The sequence below is a fragment of the Odontesthes bonariensis genome, chromosome 3 (genome assembly GCF_027942865.1).
Source record: "Odontesthes bonariensis isolate fOdoBon6 chromosome 3, fOdoBon6.hap1, whole genome shotgun sequence".
Taxonomy (NCBI): domain Eukaryota; kingdom Metazoa; phylum Chordata; class Actinopteri; order Atheriniformes; family Atherinopsidae; genus Odontesthes; species Odontesthes bonariensis.
Window position 1 is genome coordinate 19,768,037 of NC_134508.1, and position 16,099 is coordinate 19,784,135.

At 42.1% G+C, this 16,099-nt stretch overlaps 1 protein-coding gene across 3 annotated transcripts; it reads left to right on the top strand.

The window, feature by feature from the left end:
- cdk4 (cyclin dependent kinase 4) lies at positions 1 to 14,838 on the top strand. Of its 3 annotated transcripts, none has more exons than XM_075460813.1 (8): positions 1 to 250; positions 6,805 to 7,039; positions 7,131 to 7,266; positions 7,380 to 7,547; positions 10,085 to 10,194; positions 12,049 to 12,099; positions 12,203 to 12,338; positions 13,975 to 14,838. In XM_075460813.1, exons 2-8 carry the CDS (start codon positions 6,822 to 6,824, stop codon positions 14,074 to 14,076), a joined length of 921 nt encoding a protein of 306 aa, XP_075316928.1. In that variant the 5' UTR covers positions 1 to 250; positions 6,805 to 6,821; the 3' UTR covers positions 14,077 to 14,838. The 3 variants fall into 3 exon arrangements, with proteins under 3 accessions (XP_075316928.1, XP_075316929.1, XP_075316927.1); XM_075460814.1 differs by having other exon boundaries at positions 1 to 212; XM_075460812.1 differs by lacking the exon at positions 1 to 250 and adding an exon at positions 4,301 to 4,405.
- Positions 14,839 to 16,099: the final 1,261 nt, after the last annotated feature.

Below are 16,099 nucleotides of genomic sequence, written 5' to 3' on the forward strand. Positions count from 1 at the left end.
TTGCTGGAAGCAACAGGAAGACAATCGAAAAAGAGTGCAAGGCTGGGAGGAAAAACAGTGGAGGCCCAAATCATATCGGCTGATTGGCTTCTCCACATCAGAGCCACCGCTGGGCTGCAAACTTCAGCCTGGACCTGCTGTCCCCCTCCGACCCGGTTCTTTACGAGTTATACGTGGCAGATTCATGAGCATGTCTTGCTCGTGGAGCTAAAGTAAGTTTACCTGCCGCTGAAGAGGGGAAACAGCCGAGGTAAGCACTGTGTGACTGTCGATTACACTAAACTGCTCGTGGTTTGCGTGTCACTTTGCCAGCGGATATGCATGTAGTGTGGCACAGATGTGAAATGAAGGCTGCAGTCGGTGATCCGTCTCCTCCGCCACCGGCTGCAGTTTTCAGGTTTTCCTCCGCCACGTCAGGGCCCATGTGGCGGAGGGGGGGGGGAGTCCGTGTAGCCTGTTGTTGCTATACTTTCTTGCCAGTTTAATTAACAAAGGAGCGCAATGGAGGAGCACCACGTGTCTGTGTGTGCTGGCCTGCTGATCCCTCTCAGCCTCCGCCCACTGGTCCTCCGGGTCACCGGCCTGCTTTTCACTTGCTCGAGCAGTAAATGAATGAAATGCGGGAGATTAAAGTCGGCTTCTGTCTTTCAGATAAGCAACACAGACTATTTTATGATATCAACAGTAACCGCTGTTAATGTAGCCTAGTGAAACTTCAAGGTGTGCTAAAGGCTGCCTTCTGGTGGTGTAAGCTCCTCTGTTACTGGAACAGGAAATCAGAAGATGTTTTTAGGGTGAGAAGTCATGAACAGCCCCAGGAGGACATGGAGCACAATGAAGGAAATGGAAACACCCCATAACGTCACTTTAAATAAACTGTTTTATACTAGTCTAATAAAAGTGTGAGGGGAATGAAAATGTTTCTTGACTTATTGTTTGGGGCTTTATTGATTAAAGTTGCTTTTTAGGGTTTATTTTTCCCGCATGTTACAGTTCTGAAAAGTTCCAAAGCTCAAAGCCAGCGTAAACTCGCCCACAAAAGACTTTGCTCCGTAGCTGCTTGAAACTAGTCATTTGCAGTTCAGGCTTTTCTTCCATTACTAAACAACATCACAACGTGAAACATTTGCCTACCGGCTGGTTTAGCATGTCCCTCAAACAGAAGGTGCTGACAAGTGTGACTTTGGCTGGCTGCAGCTGACTTGATGGTCAATAAGCATTTTGGATTGCGTTAGATGGATTGATAGATACTTTATTCATCCTCAGGTGGCGAATTCAGGTTAGGAGGACTAATACTGAACTTATGCACGTAAACTTGTTCATCCAACCAAACTCAAAACTGGGCGAACACACCCAGATACTGTGGTCGGGGATAAAATCACTCCTACATGTTCGTCTAGACTCAAATGGGCCTTGGTGCTCCAAAATGTAATGTTTTTGTTAAAATAGTAAAGTATAAGTGTATGCTAACCCAGTGAACTTTCCAATAAATTCACATATCTTTCTATTTCTTTTGCCAGGCGGTTAAACGCATCAAAATTGTGGCTGAAAATCGTCCCGTTAAGACTAGGTGTCAACTCGCAGTCACTTAAAACATTTGGAGACTGCCACTCTGCTCTAATAAAATTCAGATTTTATTAACGCAGCGTCATCTGACAAAATCATCATTAAAGTAACTTGAAGACATCTGGCTGTACTTGCATGCAAGATGATCTCCACAGAGAAAGTAAGCGGCAGAACTTGGACTTTTACACTGTTCTTGCACAGTCCACAGAGTCACGACCTCTGACATGATTTGGTCAGTAACTCACTTCCCCTCCCACGCTACATGTGTACTGGGAAAATGTGGTCCAGTTAACTGAGGAAGTTTTGTAACCATGTTCACTGAGAACTGCAGGCAATGTAAGATGTGACGCTGGGTGGCTGTTAATTAACCTGGGCGGACTGCCCAAGGATTAACAACATGTGGGGGCCACTAAATTACTCCTTCTCAAACGGTACAGTAATTCTCGAGCAATATGTTCTTACAACTCTTCCGAAATTAAACCGTAGTATTGGGTGTCCGTATGTACTTTTGTGATTATACAAAAAGATTGATATGTTACCATTTGGCTTTGAGAGGTACCGTATACGAGCAAAGGCCTCTAACCCAGCAATGGAGTAGAATAACAGTATTGTTCTGCAGTGCTGCAGAGGGACCAGTGCTGGTTTTATTCTACTGTAGTTATTTGGAAAAATGACCAATACTAAGGATATTATTAGGCTAATGATTCCATGTCAGTAGTAAAATTGATTGATCTGAACCCTTAGAAGTTTGCGCGTCTTGTTAGTTTTTTAATCGATTGAATCACGCAAAGACATTTTTTTCATCATTTATTTATTTTTGTGTAAAAGATGTCTCTTGGGTATGCAGTGGGTTTTGAGGTTTACTGAGCTTATTATCGGTCCGCTAAGGGGTTACGCACATAGTTTAGAACCATACACAAACTGGCTTAAAGCAACACTCGAGAACCATAAACCTATGCGCCTCTGACTGTTTTGAAGTTCACCTACCTTTAGTCATGTGCATGCCCGAACCTAAAACTGCCCGAGTACGGGCAGATTCACGGTTCACGTCTTTGCTTTCCAGACCCGCACCGCCCTGTTTAGCCTTACAGTTGCTTGATATTTTTCTGGGCTTTTGATGGAATCTTTGTGGTCTCTTCAACATGATAACAAGTTCATGTTTATGCCTGTACATGTCTATGGGCTTTCACTGGCTAGTTTCTTTTATGATGGTGGTGTCCAACAACTGCGAGGGAAGCCATTTTATGACTTTCCAGCATCTCGCTGTGGTTCTTGTCAGCAGTACCTATCCATCCCATTCACAGTCTGGCAGAGATGTAAGGACAGACTGCTCCTTCCTCAACAAGGAGCTAACAGAATTAGCACTTATAGCAGACCAAGGGACAAGGTGGCGTTCTGCAGCACCTGTAGTTTAAGAAGATTTCTTATAAGCATGCATGGCTTCATGGCCATCGTGCACCACAGTGAGTCGGCACTGCATAAATACAAGTGAACCTTAGGAGTAAGAAACTGCTGTGAGCACTTGCATTTCATGTCATCTGACGAACAAGAGCGCAGCGGTCTTTGTTGGAGGGAGACTTTAAAGAGAAATGAGATAAGGCAGATTGCTTCTCTGAAGATGACAAGAGGGGCTGTAGCAGTCAGTAGGTCTGCTGGGAACCCTGAATGAATATTATGAACCAGTATATCAGCATAAAATGGGCTCTATTAGGATGTCAGCATAGCCTTTGTTTGCATGTGTTTGCTAATACCCAAATGTAAGGTGGTGCCCCCAGCATCTTTTTTTTTTTTTTTTTTTCAAAAACACCCGTCTTTGTTGTGTGGGCACCCCGAGGGAACCGAACTTTCTCACGACTTTTCAGGCATCCAATCGCATTCCCATTGGTCGAAATTGTCGTTGTGGTAATCAGGAACAGATGCAGGCCTGGCTGCTTCCGTTTGTCCTGAGTGTTAAATGCTAAAATGCGTCGGGTAGAAATGGCCAAAACAAGCCGTTGCAGTTCAGTTGTTGTCTCTTTAAATGCTCTCTTAAAAACCCTGCCGGCACGTTTTCCCCCGACAGAACAGACGAACAGACATGCTCTAAGTCTGTTGTGTTTTTCTGTGAGGGGAGCAGTCCTGTTATCTTAAGTCTATTGTTTTACTTAAGTTCTGACATTATTAGTCATGTTGAAATGAATTTGTAATACTTGAATGTCAGACAGATTCTTGGCTGCAGACAGTCTGACTCAACTGTCTTTGCGTAACAGGAAGAAATGCGGTGTCTTAATGGAACATCTCTTCCTCTAAAAGCCACAGTTCATATTGACCACTTCAGTGCTTGTGTTTTGGCAGCAGATTTGAATAATATCATTAGTATGTTACCCTGTATTTTAGCGATGTATTAATGCAGTAGATAAAATCTCCTTCAAAACGTTGAAATGCCAATAACTCCCATATTTAAGCTTTCTGCTCACATGAGATATTAGTGACATTTTTGACTAAATGCTCTGAATTTAACCAAAACAAACTAAAGAACCTTGTTCTGTTATAAATATTTCAGGCTGACGATGATGAAGGAGAGTTCATTATTTATCACAATGGTCACGTTGGTTTTTAACCTAAAGAGATCAGCAGTTTCTTGAAATAAGAAACTCCAAAGAAAGCCCAGTGGTTTCTGTTAATGGAGAGGAAGGGTGGATCTGTGTTTATCTGTTCCACTTTTACTCAGCAGAACTGCTCCTAGTGATTAAGTGAGAGCAAACAAGGCGAGAGCAGGATACGCACAGACACATGCAACTTGTCTCTCACGTGCAAGGTAGGAAGGCAACGGGACACCTTCAGCCGCCTGCTCCTCTGGGTACGTCTTTGCGTTTTCTGTTATGTGCTTGATTGCGCGTTGTTCTTAAGGACTCTTCTTCAAATGTTGTGTAGGTCGAAGGGGCGTAATGGAGGAAGGTAGGTTAGGGGCCTGGCTGAGCGGGGGAAGTCTACCAAACTGGTTTGACAGAGTAAATGCTGAGACTTGAACAAAGAGAAGGAAGGGGTGTGATGACGTTCTCTCCGGTTGTGTGCCTGCCTCCTCCCAGCAGACTTAATGGGTAGAGTGAAGTTCAGGGCAGTGTTGAATGTGCTTACTGTGTTGCAGAGCTGGCACAGAGTCCTGCGTCAAATGTATCCAAATAAAAATGGTGTCAGACTCAACGAGTGCTTTGACTTTCTTTCGAGAGATCAGGTTACTGGCTAATGCAGTTTGTGGACTTCATTTATATTTTGGGGAATGTCAGATCTGCGGTGAGCAAAGAAATATTGAAAGTAGAAATATAGATGTGGGAAACAGAGAGAGAGACGGGAGGCGGATTGGCAGGGAACATGGGACCCAGGAATAGATTGTATAGAAAAGATGGAAGCAGCTTCCTGGTCGAACAAACAAAGCCTGTGAGAAGGAGCTTTGAACGTCTGTGTTCTGTTCAACATCCAGCAGCGATGGCTACACATGGAAGACGGTTTGAAAAGAATGTGCTACTTCTCACCGGATCTTTTACCTCACTTTCCGCATGAGTTTATGGGTGTAAGTTGCTAGTTTCAAGTAATCAATCAGAAACTATTGGAGAAGGATATGAAACAGTGGCGGCTGCTGACTTTTAAAACAGGGGAAGCCCATATTACGCGTTCAGGGTTGTAGTGGCTCGTGCCATCCCAAAGCAGAAGATAGCAAAGTTAAAAAGAATTAGTTATAACATAGCTGTGTCTAGTATGACAAGTATGCCCAGCAAATACACAGAAAGAAGGTATAGACTTTGAAAATTCACACAGCAAGACCAAAATCAAGTATGATGGAATCTAAGGCCTGTAAATGGCTGGATCTGTGGCTGGGTCAGAATCTGTGGAGCATTTTGCCCTGTCATAATGAATACTTAGAGTTTGATGGTGGTGGTAAGTATTCTTAAAAAAGGTAACATTTGTGAATGGGCAGCATGAATTCTAGAAAGAAACAACTAAAAGTATGAGTGAAACTCCGACAGCACTTTCACAGACAACCAGTCTCTTTCGTATCCGCTTTGGGACTGAAGTTCCAGCGTGCTTCTCCCTCCTTCGGCTGCCACAGAATCTCTCACGACGGACAAACACTAACTCCAATCATCACGATACAGCCCATCCTATTGACACGCCCACGTCTAATCTACCCCCAGAGACGCCGGGCTTCCGGAAGTGAAGAGTTTTTGTCGATTTAGCCAATGATGACCCAGAATTGTAGAAAAAAACTTGACCCTCCCGCCCCCTCCTGAAGCCGGGCAGCCCTCGGCTCGGAAGCCTGGCTGTTAGTGGCGGCTTCATAACATGATTTCCTCAGTGAACGGCGGCGATTTCAGAACAAATCACTTCATTAAGCTACAGGACAACATGTTGTAGTTATGAATGTAAATGCAGTATTGGGCATATCTTGTGTTTTGTGAATAACTGTTTTATCGTCAATTTAACATTGAAGATGTAGCAATTTCGCCAGAGAATGGGAGAGGCTGTCCGGCCTCCCGTGTTGTCTCTGAATAGCCGCGGCTGATATGAAATGTAATGATCTTTTCATAGCCCTCGATGAGCTAGAACTGAACGGTTCAGTTTCATCCAGAATTTGTATTACGTAAGCGTGGTCCAATTAATGTTATAGAGCAGCTTGTTTGTCTTTCTTCATGCTGTGTTTTCTCTGTTTGTTGTTACCTGGTCTCACAGAACTTTCCTGTGGTGAGATACTCACAGTACAGCAGCAAACCTCCCTCGCTGTGGATCACAGGGCAAAATTTCTCCAAGGCGATTCATGATCAACAGCTTAAAAACCCCTCTGTTGTGCAGGAGGTCTAAATCGCATAGATTTGACGGGACTTTTTATTCAACGCTGCTCTATTCTTGAACGTAATGAAAATAATTGTCGACATAAATAAGCGAAGGAGCATAAGTCTTGAGTAGAGATAAACCTGGACTGGCACACATCAAGGCCAAAGAAAGTCCCGGAATTGTTCCTGTAATGTAAATGAGTGGTCTTCTCTTTCCATTGATACAGTCTTAGACGGCATTTTAAACAGCAGCACAGAAATGAGCCAAAAGGAAACGATAAGCTAGAAACATTGATCAGAGTTCACCTCCAACAGGAGATTAATGAAAAGTCAGAAGAGTACATTTTCATTTCTAAGTTACTCGTGTTGCGATGACATTAATATAGTGGCTTTTTTTGCCGTAACTTGTGTGCTAATCTTTGTCTTTTAGTCTGTCTGAACGGCGCCATGGCCCACTGCACCAGCATGCAGTACGAGCCAGTGGCAGAGATTGGTGGCGGCGCCTATGGGACCGTTTACAAGGCCCGCGACACCGAGAGCGGGAAGTTTGTGGCTCTGAAGAATGTGCGCGTCCAGACAGACCAAGATGGAATCCCAGTCTCAACTGTCAGAGAGGTGGCTCTGTTGAAAAGGCTCGAGCAGTTCGACCACCCCAACGTGGTCAGGTAAAGACGGTTATCAAAGGGTTGTATTTTTCAGTTTGTGTTGCCTGTTATCACCTCTCACAGCGGACACATTTTTCCTCACTTGTGCCAGGCTAATGGACGTTTGTGCCACCCAAAGATCAGACCAAGAGACTAAAGTCACCCTAGTGTTTGAGCATGTGGACCAAGACCTGAAGACGTATCTAGATAAAGCTCCGGCTCCAGGACTGTCTCCAGACCGCGTTAAAGTGAGAATATTTCAATTGAACCAGACTAAGGCTGCATCGTATCAAACCACATTTTAAAACGATTGAAATATGAAGTTTTTAGTGAAAATACACCCGGGTTCCTCTTTTTGTAGGATTTGATGAGGCAGTTGCTGTGTGGCCTTGCGTTCCTTCACTCTAACCGTGTGATGCACAGAGACCTGAAACCAGAAAATATTCTGGTGACCAGCCAGGGTCAGGTGAAGCTGGCCGACTTCGGCCTGGCCAGGATCTACAGCTGCCACATGGCCCTCACTCCTGTGGTAAGAACGTCTGCGTGTGATCTGTCCTCCAAACCATAATGGTTGTTTATTATTCTTAAGATGGTTTTTCAGTACAGGGGAAAAGTCTTAATTTTTCTATATACATTACTGGGGAAAAGTGAAATGGATGGAGCCATTCACTGAAACGTTTACATGTAAAAAAACAAAAAGAGTTTCTACAATTCTAACATTTCTTGAAGTAGTCTTCAGGAATAGTTCTTCAGGCTTCTTGAAGAGCATTTCAAAGCTCCTCTTTGGATGTTGGCTGCCTTTTGTTTTGTTCTCTCGTCCAGACGATCCCACACTGCTTCAGTAATGCTGAGGTCCCTGCTCTGGGGAGGATTTTTTTACTCCATAAGACCTTTTGCCACCGATTTCCAGTCCAGTTCTTGTGTAACTAAGACTTTCCGCAGTTACTGTCTATCATAGAAGTTTCAACGAGGTTCTCCGTTTAAGATGCGTTTGATATCGTAATATTTCCCTGTCGGCTGCGACCCTTGCGTAAACACGCTTGTCTGCTTTCTGGCTGAGGAAAGACGAAACCGATATCACTTTCACATCTAGCCGTGTTGTGAAAAGTAGCAGATGGTTGGCTTAGATGAGACTGGCAACAGGAGTTAGCCCAACTCTGTCCAAATGTAACACTTATCTGTCCACAAATACTAAAACCTAATGCTGTATGTTGCATATTGGTTTTTAGAAAATATGTAAAACATCCGGTGTTGTTTCTTTGATTGATTTAAAATTGGAAAAGTGCCCACATAGTTCCCCAGTTCGGAGTGTGGTTTGTACGAGGTAGTGACCTCTATCGTGGCTTCAATTCCAGATAGAAGCCACTGCTACAGCTGAACCGCAGCCAAGTGCATCTCAACAAGATGATCACTGTCGTCTAATCTGTTACTAGTTTGAATGTTTTTCATGTCCCTCTATAGTTTTTTTTGATCCCATAAGGAATTCTGGCTGAAGGGCTATCGTATAGATGCGGTTGATTTTTAGAGGCTCCTCCTTTTTAGTGTAGAGGCTGAATAAGTAACACAGTGTGTAAAAATGGAAACGCATCATGTACAAAAACCACAGTGTTGCCGTTTATAAACACAGGATGTTCAGTCAAATAAAAAGATTCGGTGTCGAGTTGTTCGGGAAGACTTTCGGGGTTTAAGGCTCGTGTATACTTCGCAGCAGTGTGTCGCAGTGAGCTTGTCGCAGACACGACGCAGTTATTTTTGATTTATGCCTTGAAGCGCTGTCTGCGCTATGTTAATCCCACGCCACAACGCAAGAGGGACAATCACGAACAAGCTAGGATTGTGGGTGTTACGGTTACGGAGGTCATTCAACAACAATGGCAACTGGACAAATGCGCACTTTGATTGAGATGCAGCTGATCGATCTAGAAATAGAAGAAATATTGCTACTACTGGAGCTGGCAGAGAGGCGAAAGAATCGTCACGGTTAGCACGGTTAGCGTCAGCCGGTTAGCAAACCGGAAATACGCATAGTGTAGAGCGGATGTAGAGTTGACCAATCAGAGGCCTCCTTTCTCTCCTCCCTGCGGCGATGTCTGCGGCACTGTCTGCGGTGAGTTACAATTTTGAGGAGGTGCACCAGAGTGTCTGCGTAGTGTCTGCGTTAACTGCGACACACATGCAGACGACCTGGTTTCCGAGTATAAATCAGGCTTTAGAGTACCCACTGTAACCGGAGAGTTTATATTTCGGAGCATGGACTGAAAGGTGAAGTGTCGGCTTTCACCTTGAAAACATTTGCAGCTTTAAGGCTGGATGTCGCATTGTTTCCGACGGCATCCGCTCACAGTGTGTCATTTCAACTTGGTTATCTATTTTCAGGCGCTCGACATTGTTTTTGATACAGCACACATCTTTCTGCCTACTGTATGTGGGCGTTTTTATATTCAGCCCTTTTTGTTGACTGAACATAGTTATGGCTGGCAGCAATAGCTTTCTGGAGTCTCGGCCGGTTGCCAAGAAATATTCTGGCACATAATGCCCCTAAAACCATGACGTGGCATTTCTACCTAACATTTTTTCATAGAATAAAGAGGGTAAAATTTGGAGTCGTGAATCAGCTGCAGATATGCAGTTTGGCAGATTTTGTGATAGTTTTGTCCCTAAATGCAAAACACAACCAACTTAAAGCAATAAGCTTTTGCTCATATGAGCGTTTCTTTCAGTAGTTGACGAATGGTCTGCAGCTCCATTGCGACGATTGAATACGGCTCTCAGTATTTTCACAAAAACAGACCGTGTTCACATTGTTGATGTTTAGCAGGTCGTGTTTACCAGTTTTTTAGCTCGATATTTAAACTGCAGTAAAGAAAAGAAAAAGAAGCTGGACACCTCAAAGGTAGGAGGTTGAAATATTAGTAGCGTGCTTTGGAAAAAGTCAATGGAAATGAGCAAAAAGTGCAGGTGTTTTGTTAAGAAAATGCTCTTTGCTCCTTTAAGTTTCGTTGCAGAATATTCCTGTTGGCATGTCGTCTTAGCGATGTGTCTCGGCTCTGTGTTTGTGTCTCGCAGGTGGTGACGCTGTGGTACCGACCTCCTGAAGTTCTGCTGCAGTCCAGTTACGCCACTCCCGTGGATATCTGGAGCACCGGCTGCATCTTTGCTGAGATGTTCAGACGCAAGTGAGTCGAAACGTCTGATAAGAGTACTGCTGCTTTACTGTAAATTACAAGGAATTAGTCATCTTTTTTTTTTTTTTTTTTTTTTTTTTTTTTAATCGGATTAATGATATTTTGAAGAGGGACGTCTATCCAGTATGTCGTCATCTGTAGGTCCAGGATAAGAAACAATGTTTGCCGCTCAATGACCGTATGCCAGAAATGATGTGTAAAGATAAAGAATGATGACTAACGATTTGTCCCATCTTGTTTTAGATTTTTTTTTCTTTTCAAATTCATTTCTGTTACTTTAACGTCTCACTAATAGGCCCATAGGTACGTGCGTGTGCCTGTAATACTTGGGCTGCTTGAGAAATAGCAGTGCTGCTTTTTGAAGAGTTTTGGATGAACAGTTCTGTCATAGTTTGACAACCATCAATTCCCTACATGTGACACTTTTATGGACCCCAGCCACCACCATAAGTCAATTCTCAAGCTGAAATCATAGGCTGTACATAAGTGACAGGCTGGCCACCCTGAAATTTCCCATTGGTATGTGGACTGTGATTTAGTGGGCTTGGGTTGTATTTTCTCTCACCTTCTTGGATTTTTTTAAGAGCCAGAAGTGATTTACAAGGCGTGGCTGACTGAGGACCTGGGGGAACTCCACGCTTGTCCCTTGTTTATGGGCCACCGCACTCACCTTCTGCAGGATATTATGTTCATCTTCATGTCAGAATAGAAACTGTTGATACAAAGTTGCTTTGAATAAGAAAACTGAAACCTTCATACCGGGCTGTGAGCTTATTTATTTCTGAGTCAAAGTGGTGCATTTTAGCATGGAGGTCTAAGAGGATTAGATTGAATTTGAAGCCAGCCTTGAGGAACTGCAGTGTTCAGCACTTCTACATTGGGTCACATTGAGTCATCATCCGTCTTCAGAGGCTGCTACGTGTTAATTAGTCATGTTACTTTTTAAAAAGAAAAAGAAAGAAAAAGCTAAATTTGCCACAAGAGCGACACCAGACAAGTGTTTTCCTCCTCATTGAGCAGCTGTCGGGCTCAGCAATAGACCTTCCCCTCTGCCCAATATCATATGTTTTACCTTTAGAATTTCATGCAAATATGTCTGTAACTTTTGGAATATTCCTGCTGACAAACCGTCGCCAACACAACACCTCCTCCTAAGATTTGTTTTAGGGAACATGGGTGCATTGCCACGTCTGTCTGTAGTGGACATGTTTACACATTGTAGCACATCAGTAATGCAAACTAAAGACATAAAGCTGTTTTTATAATATTTTTCACGGCCCCATTCACTGACACTGCTCTATCAGATGTAACAGATGGTCATTTGATATGTAATTCACAGATAACCACAGCATTACCGGTAAGTTTTGTGAATGAGCAGCCTGAGGTAATGTGTTGCCTCCCAGATCAGCTGAGAAACAATGCAGTGCAGCTCAGTGATACACGCAGTAGCTCCACCTGGTGGTGAAAATGACACACTGCATCAAATTATTGGCTAACGAGGCTAAAGGAGTAAATGCCTGAGAACGATTGCTTTATGAACCGTTTACACAAATATGATGATGATGATGTAATGACACAATGAGAAACCCGAGGCAAAGTCTTTCAAGGTCATCACTCATAGCATAGTATTTGTTAGTAAACATGGGGAGGGGGTATGATGCTGCAAAGTTTCATATACACAAGCATTTGTGTTTGAAATGTCAAGCGGCTAATCTGTGTGTAAAGAATGTAGAGTTGCTGTTTGCCCTCAAGCACAAATGGCAGAAAAAGCCGAGCAGCTGTCAAATTCAGCCTATTAATGAAGCTTAAACTCTGTGTTTTTTTTTTTGTTTTTTTTCCTTTTAGACCTTTGTTCCGTGGAGAATCAGAAATGGACCAGCTTGGAAAAGTTTTTGAGTGAGTACCTCATGCGTTGCATCTCATTTACCTTTCGAGAAGAGCCACGAGCTGATCGATCATGTGGCTCCTTTGTGATTTCATAAGTTTCCTGCCCTTTCAGAGTTATTGGCTTGCCACCTGAGGAGGAGTGGCCGACCAATGTCACAGTATCGAGAAAAAACTTCCCCCCTCTCATGGCTCGCCCGATCACAGATTTTGTTCCAGACATAAATGAGCAGGGGGCACAGCTATTGCTGGTAAGACTCATGAATTAAAAATTAAAATGGCTATCTGTCTTGCCTGGCTCTTGATTCATGTCTCAGCTGCATACAGAATTGATATCAGGACAATCGCAGATAAGCCTGTAACACTAGACCTAAGAATTCACCTGCTTGTGGCTAATGTTGCTTTTCTAGGTGTGTCAGTCTGTAGGAGACACCAGGACTCACTTCAGGGGATCTTTTGGCATCACTGCTAATGTGCTGATAAACCTTAAACGATGACAATGATGATCCTTTAGTGTCATATGACTGTGGGATGTTTCTTGCATCACAGCTGCCTCATTTTGCGGCAGTACAGAAAGACTAAAATTTGGGAAAGAAAAGCAAATGAACTAGAATAAATAAATCCCTTTAACGAATAAACAATGATTCATATTTAGAATTTTCAGGAGTCATTTCAGTCTAATTAATTCCTCGAGTCAATTTTTTTTTTAAGGAAATTTACACCAAATGTTGCTTCTCTGTGACTGAACATACAACTTTCTTGGGTTTTTAAATTGGACAGCATGTTGTACTCTTTTCTGGATTAGGATTACTTTATAACTGAAAGATGATTATATAGGAAAATTACAAAATTTTGTCGACCATATTATGGTCTTATCACAGCTAATTTCTTTTAGGCTTTTTATTCCTCTTTGTTTTACCGGTTAAAGGAGTCGTTTATCACTTTTCAGCCATTTTCTACTAGTTGCCTGGCAACAAGCCATCCTGTGGAATATAACTGCTGATTCCACCGTTGGTCTTAAGAGTTTAGAGCAAGACAACCGGCTGCCGATATACAATGCAGATCAAGTTTTTCTTTTTTATTGTTTAGGATTTAAAGTTGGCATGTTTTTCTACAGTGCAGCAAAAATGTATGTCTGTAATTTGTTAATTTGTTTGAACCTTTTAATAGACCAAAGCACAAAGGAGATCGCTTTTACTGTCTTCACTGTCCAAATAGATTTGATTAAAATAAATTCAGAATCGGATGCCAGCAAAGCTCTCAGAAGTCAGAGAGGGGCATGCTTACCATTATGTTACACCACCCATCCTTTTAACAACACTTTGAATTATGTTGTAACCGAGGATACCGACTATTGGAGTTTTGCAAGAAGAATCTGAGTTTGTTCTTACAGATTTCAGCTGCTCAACAGTCCCGTGGTTTATTTATTTTTTTATCTGATTTTCTTCCTGATGCTGCTCCATACATTTTCAATAAGCTGCCAGGCAAGCATGCAGTTTGTGTCTATGATGAGATGACCTTTCTCCTCTGTGGCATGTAGAAACAAAAGTCTGCTTTTTCCAAAATCAGATAAACGGTAGACTATGATCACAGATCACAAGTCCACCATCTTTCTGTCCATCTGAGATGAGCAGAAGTCAACCTATCCTAGAGCCTATAGACCAGGGCCATTCAGCTAACATCACTCCCCATGATGCCTTGTACTGTGTGAACAACAATGGTGGGCCACAAGTGGAGGGATTTGCACTAATATTCTAAAAGCAAAACCACCTTGAGGCTGTTAAATACCACATTTATTTAATCTGTGATCATGTTAGTCTGATTAACCATACAAATCCTATTAGTTGGGCCACGGCTCTGATCTTGTTTCCTTTCTTTTTTCCACAGAAAATGCTGACCTTTGACCCATTGAAGCGGATATCAGCTCTGAATGCACTAGAACACCCATATTTCCGAGACGAGGACACATTGATTCAGACAAGTAGCTGAAATCGGCCAGTAAACGACGCAACAGTTTTCAACTGTGTCAAAGATTAGAATTTCACTCTCTGCGTTGCCTTTCAATGTGTATCGGTTATGCTTTGGAATTTTATTTTGTTCTGACATCAAAAACAAGGATTAAACCTTAGAGAAAAGCACGGAGTGAACTTGAGGGTCACCGGAATGCTTTTCGACTTGTAAATGTCCCAATTAATGACATTATCATGCCACTTTTTAAAGGACAGCACCAGTGTTTTTGACGTTCTGTATCAGTCATCAGCAGGAAATGAAATGCCTGTCATGTCGTCCGAGTTGCTGCTCTTGTTACATTGTTGAGCGTCTGGCAGAAGTGACACCCCTAGAGGGTTAGATTCGGGACTTTTGCTATGTGTGTGTTGATATTTATCAAAAGAACGATGACACCATAAGGCTGTGACGGGCTATTAGTCATAAAATCATGATCGATTGTATTTGAATCATGAAGAAACGGCAGTAGTTTGAAGCAGCTGTGGAGAGACGCACAAGAAACGCGCACATTACAAAAATACTGGTATTGCCCTTACATTATCTCACCAATTAAAAGTATTGTTTTTGTGGACTTCATTTCATGTTTAACATTTTTTGTTATGTCGCTGTATGCATCTGGAGTCAACCAGCATGACACCCATGAATAAAAAAAAAAAGCAGTTTTAATCATAGTCAGACTTAAATTGTGTTTTAATATACTGATGACAGTCCATAGAAAATGAATAAATGTGAATGTTGAATATATGGCTAAATCAGGTTGGGTCTTTTTTTTTTCACTCTGGGTTTGTTGGATGAGTCTTAACTTCTTCACGTAGTTAAGTATTAAAAGAAAAGAGGACGTGATAATTTAGGATTGCCAAAATTAGGGAGAATAAAAAGCTCCAAAAAGGCTACAGGAACCACATAAAGTTGTGAAGCAGAAGTGTCGCCTCAAAAAGACGACTCCAATATTTACCCAAAATGCAGTTCTGGAAGACTACTTTTTCTTCTAAAGGGTCAGTTTTTTTAACATAGTTCTTGAATCTCAGGATTTGAGAATGGAAGGTTTCTGAGAATAATCCAAGACAACCCTGATAACAACACCTGAAGTAATTTCCTGAAAATAGTGTAATAATAATGTTCCCTGTTAAAGCAAAAAAAACTTTTTTTTTCAGTGCGTGCAAGTATACATTTGGGTGTCTGAACTAACTAAGAACTCAAAAACTCAGACAAACACACAAACCAGGCATTTTGCTTTGAGCACCATTAATCTAAAAATGAAATATTGGACATGTAAGTAACAGTTGTTCATGCAAGCTGCTGAAAATTTATACAAAACACAGAGGAAGGGAACAACACAGGAGTTGCAACACTGGCCAGCAGTCTATGTTCTGCTGTGTCTGTTTTAAAAACTTGGGCTGTTCAACACATCACTGGTGATAACTTCCCGCTGTCCATCGTTGAACTCCAGACAAGGGGATTATAAGTATTGCAATAAAATTGTCAGTCAACTATTTATTTCAGTTTGGTGTGTGGTCAGAACAGAATCGACTATATACTTTCTCGTAGGGCTTTATTTAGTACTGCAGATCCTGAGAAAAAGAGGGGAGACGTGGAGTCGAGTCACTCCGTGACCTAAAATAATCTGCATAAATTCATGGAAGCTAATAGAGCTGCTGTGGTGTCTCTCTGTGTTATTTTTCACCAAAGCATGGCACAGACATTAGATGAAGACCAAAGGAAATTGTTTCACTTATTTCACCAGAAATATTTATGCAGTTTTTCTTCAATTTCTGCTTTTACAACCTCATCAGCACCTAAAAATGTGAAGTAAACGGAGCTAGAAACTGATTACGAAAGTATGTGCAGCTGCTCTTGAAAATAGTGAAGCTGTGGTCGCAATGTTGAATGAAAAAGAACACTGGATAATGTCTCCTTAGTTAAGTTAAATATAAACAGTCATTGACCAGTGATGAGGAATTATTTGTTCTCGGCATTTGAAAACTTTTCTATGAATTTATTTTAT

Bases quoted from the DNA above. Each gene is read 5' to 3' on its own strand.
- cdk4 (XM_075460812.1), top strand. From the start codon at position 4,339: ATGCAACTTGTCTCTCACGTGCAAGGTAGGAAGGCAACGGGACACCTT. The intron at 4,406-6,804 runs GTACGTCTTTGC...TTTGTCTTTTAG, and splicing joins TCAGCCGCCTGCTCCTCTGG to TCTGTCTGAACGGCGCCATG. The intron at 12,100-12,202 runs GTGAGTACCTCA...CTGCCCTTTCAG, and splicing joins CAGCTTGGAAAAGTTTTTGA to AGTTATTGGCTTGCCACCTG.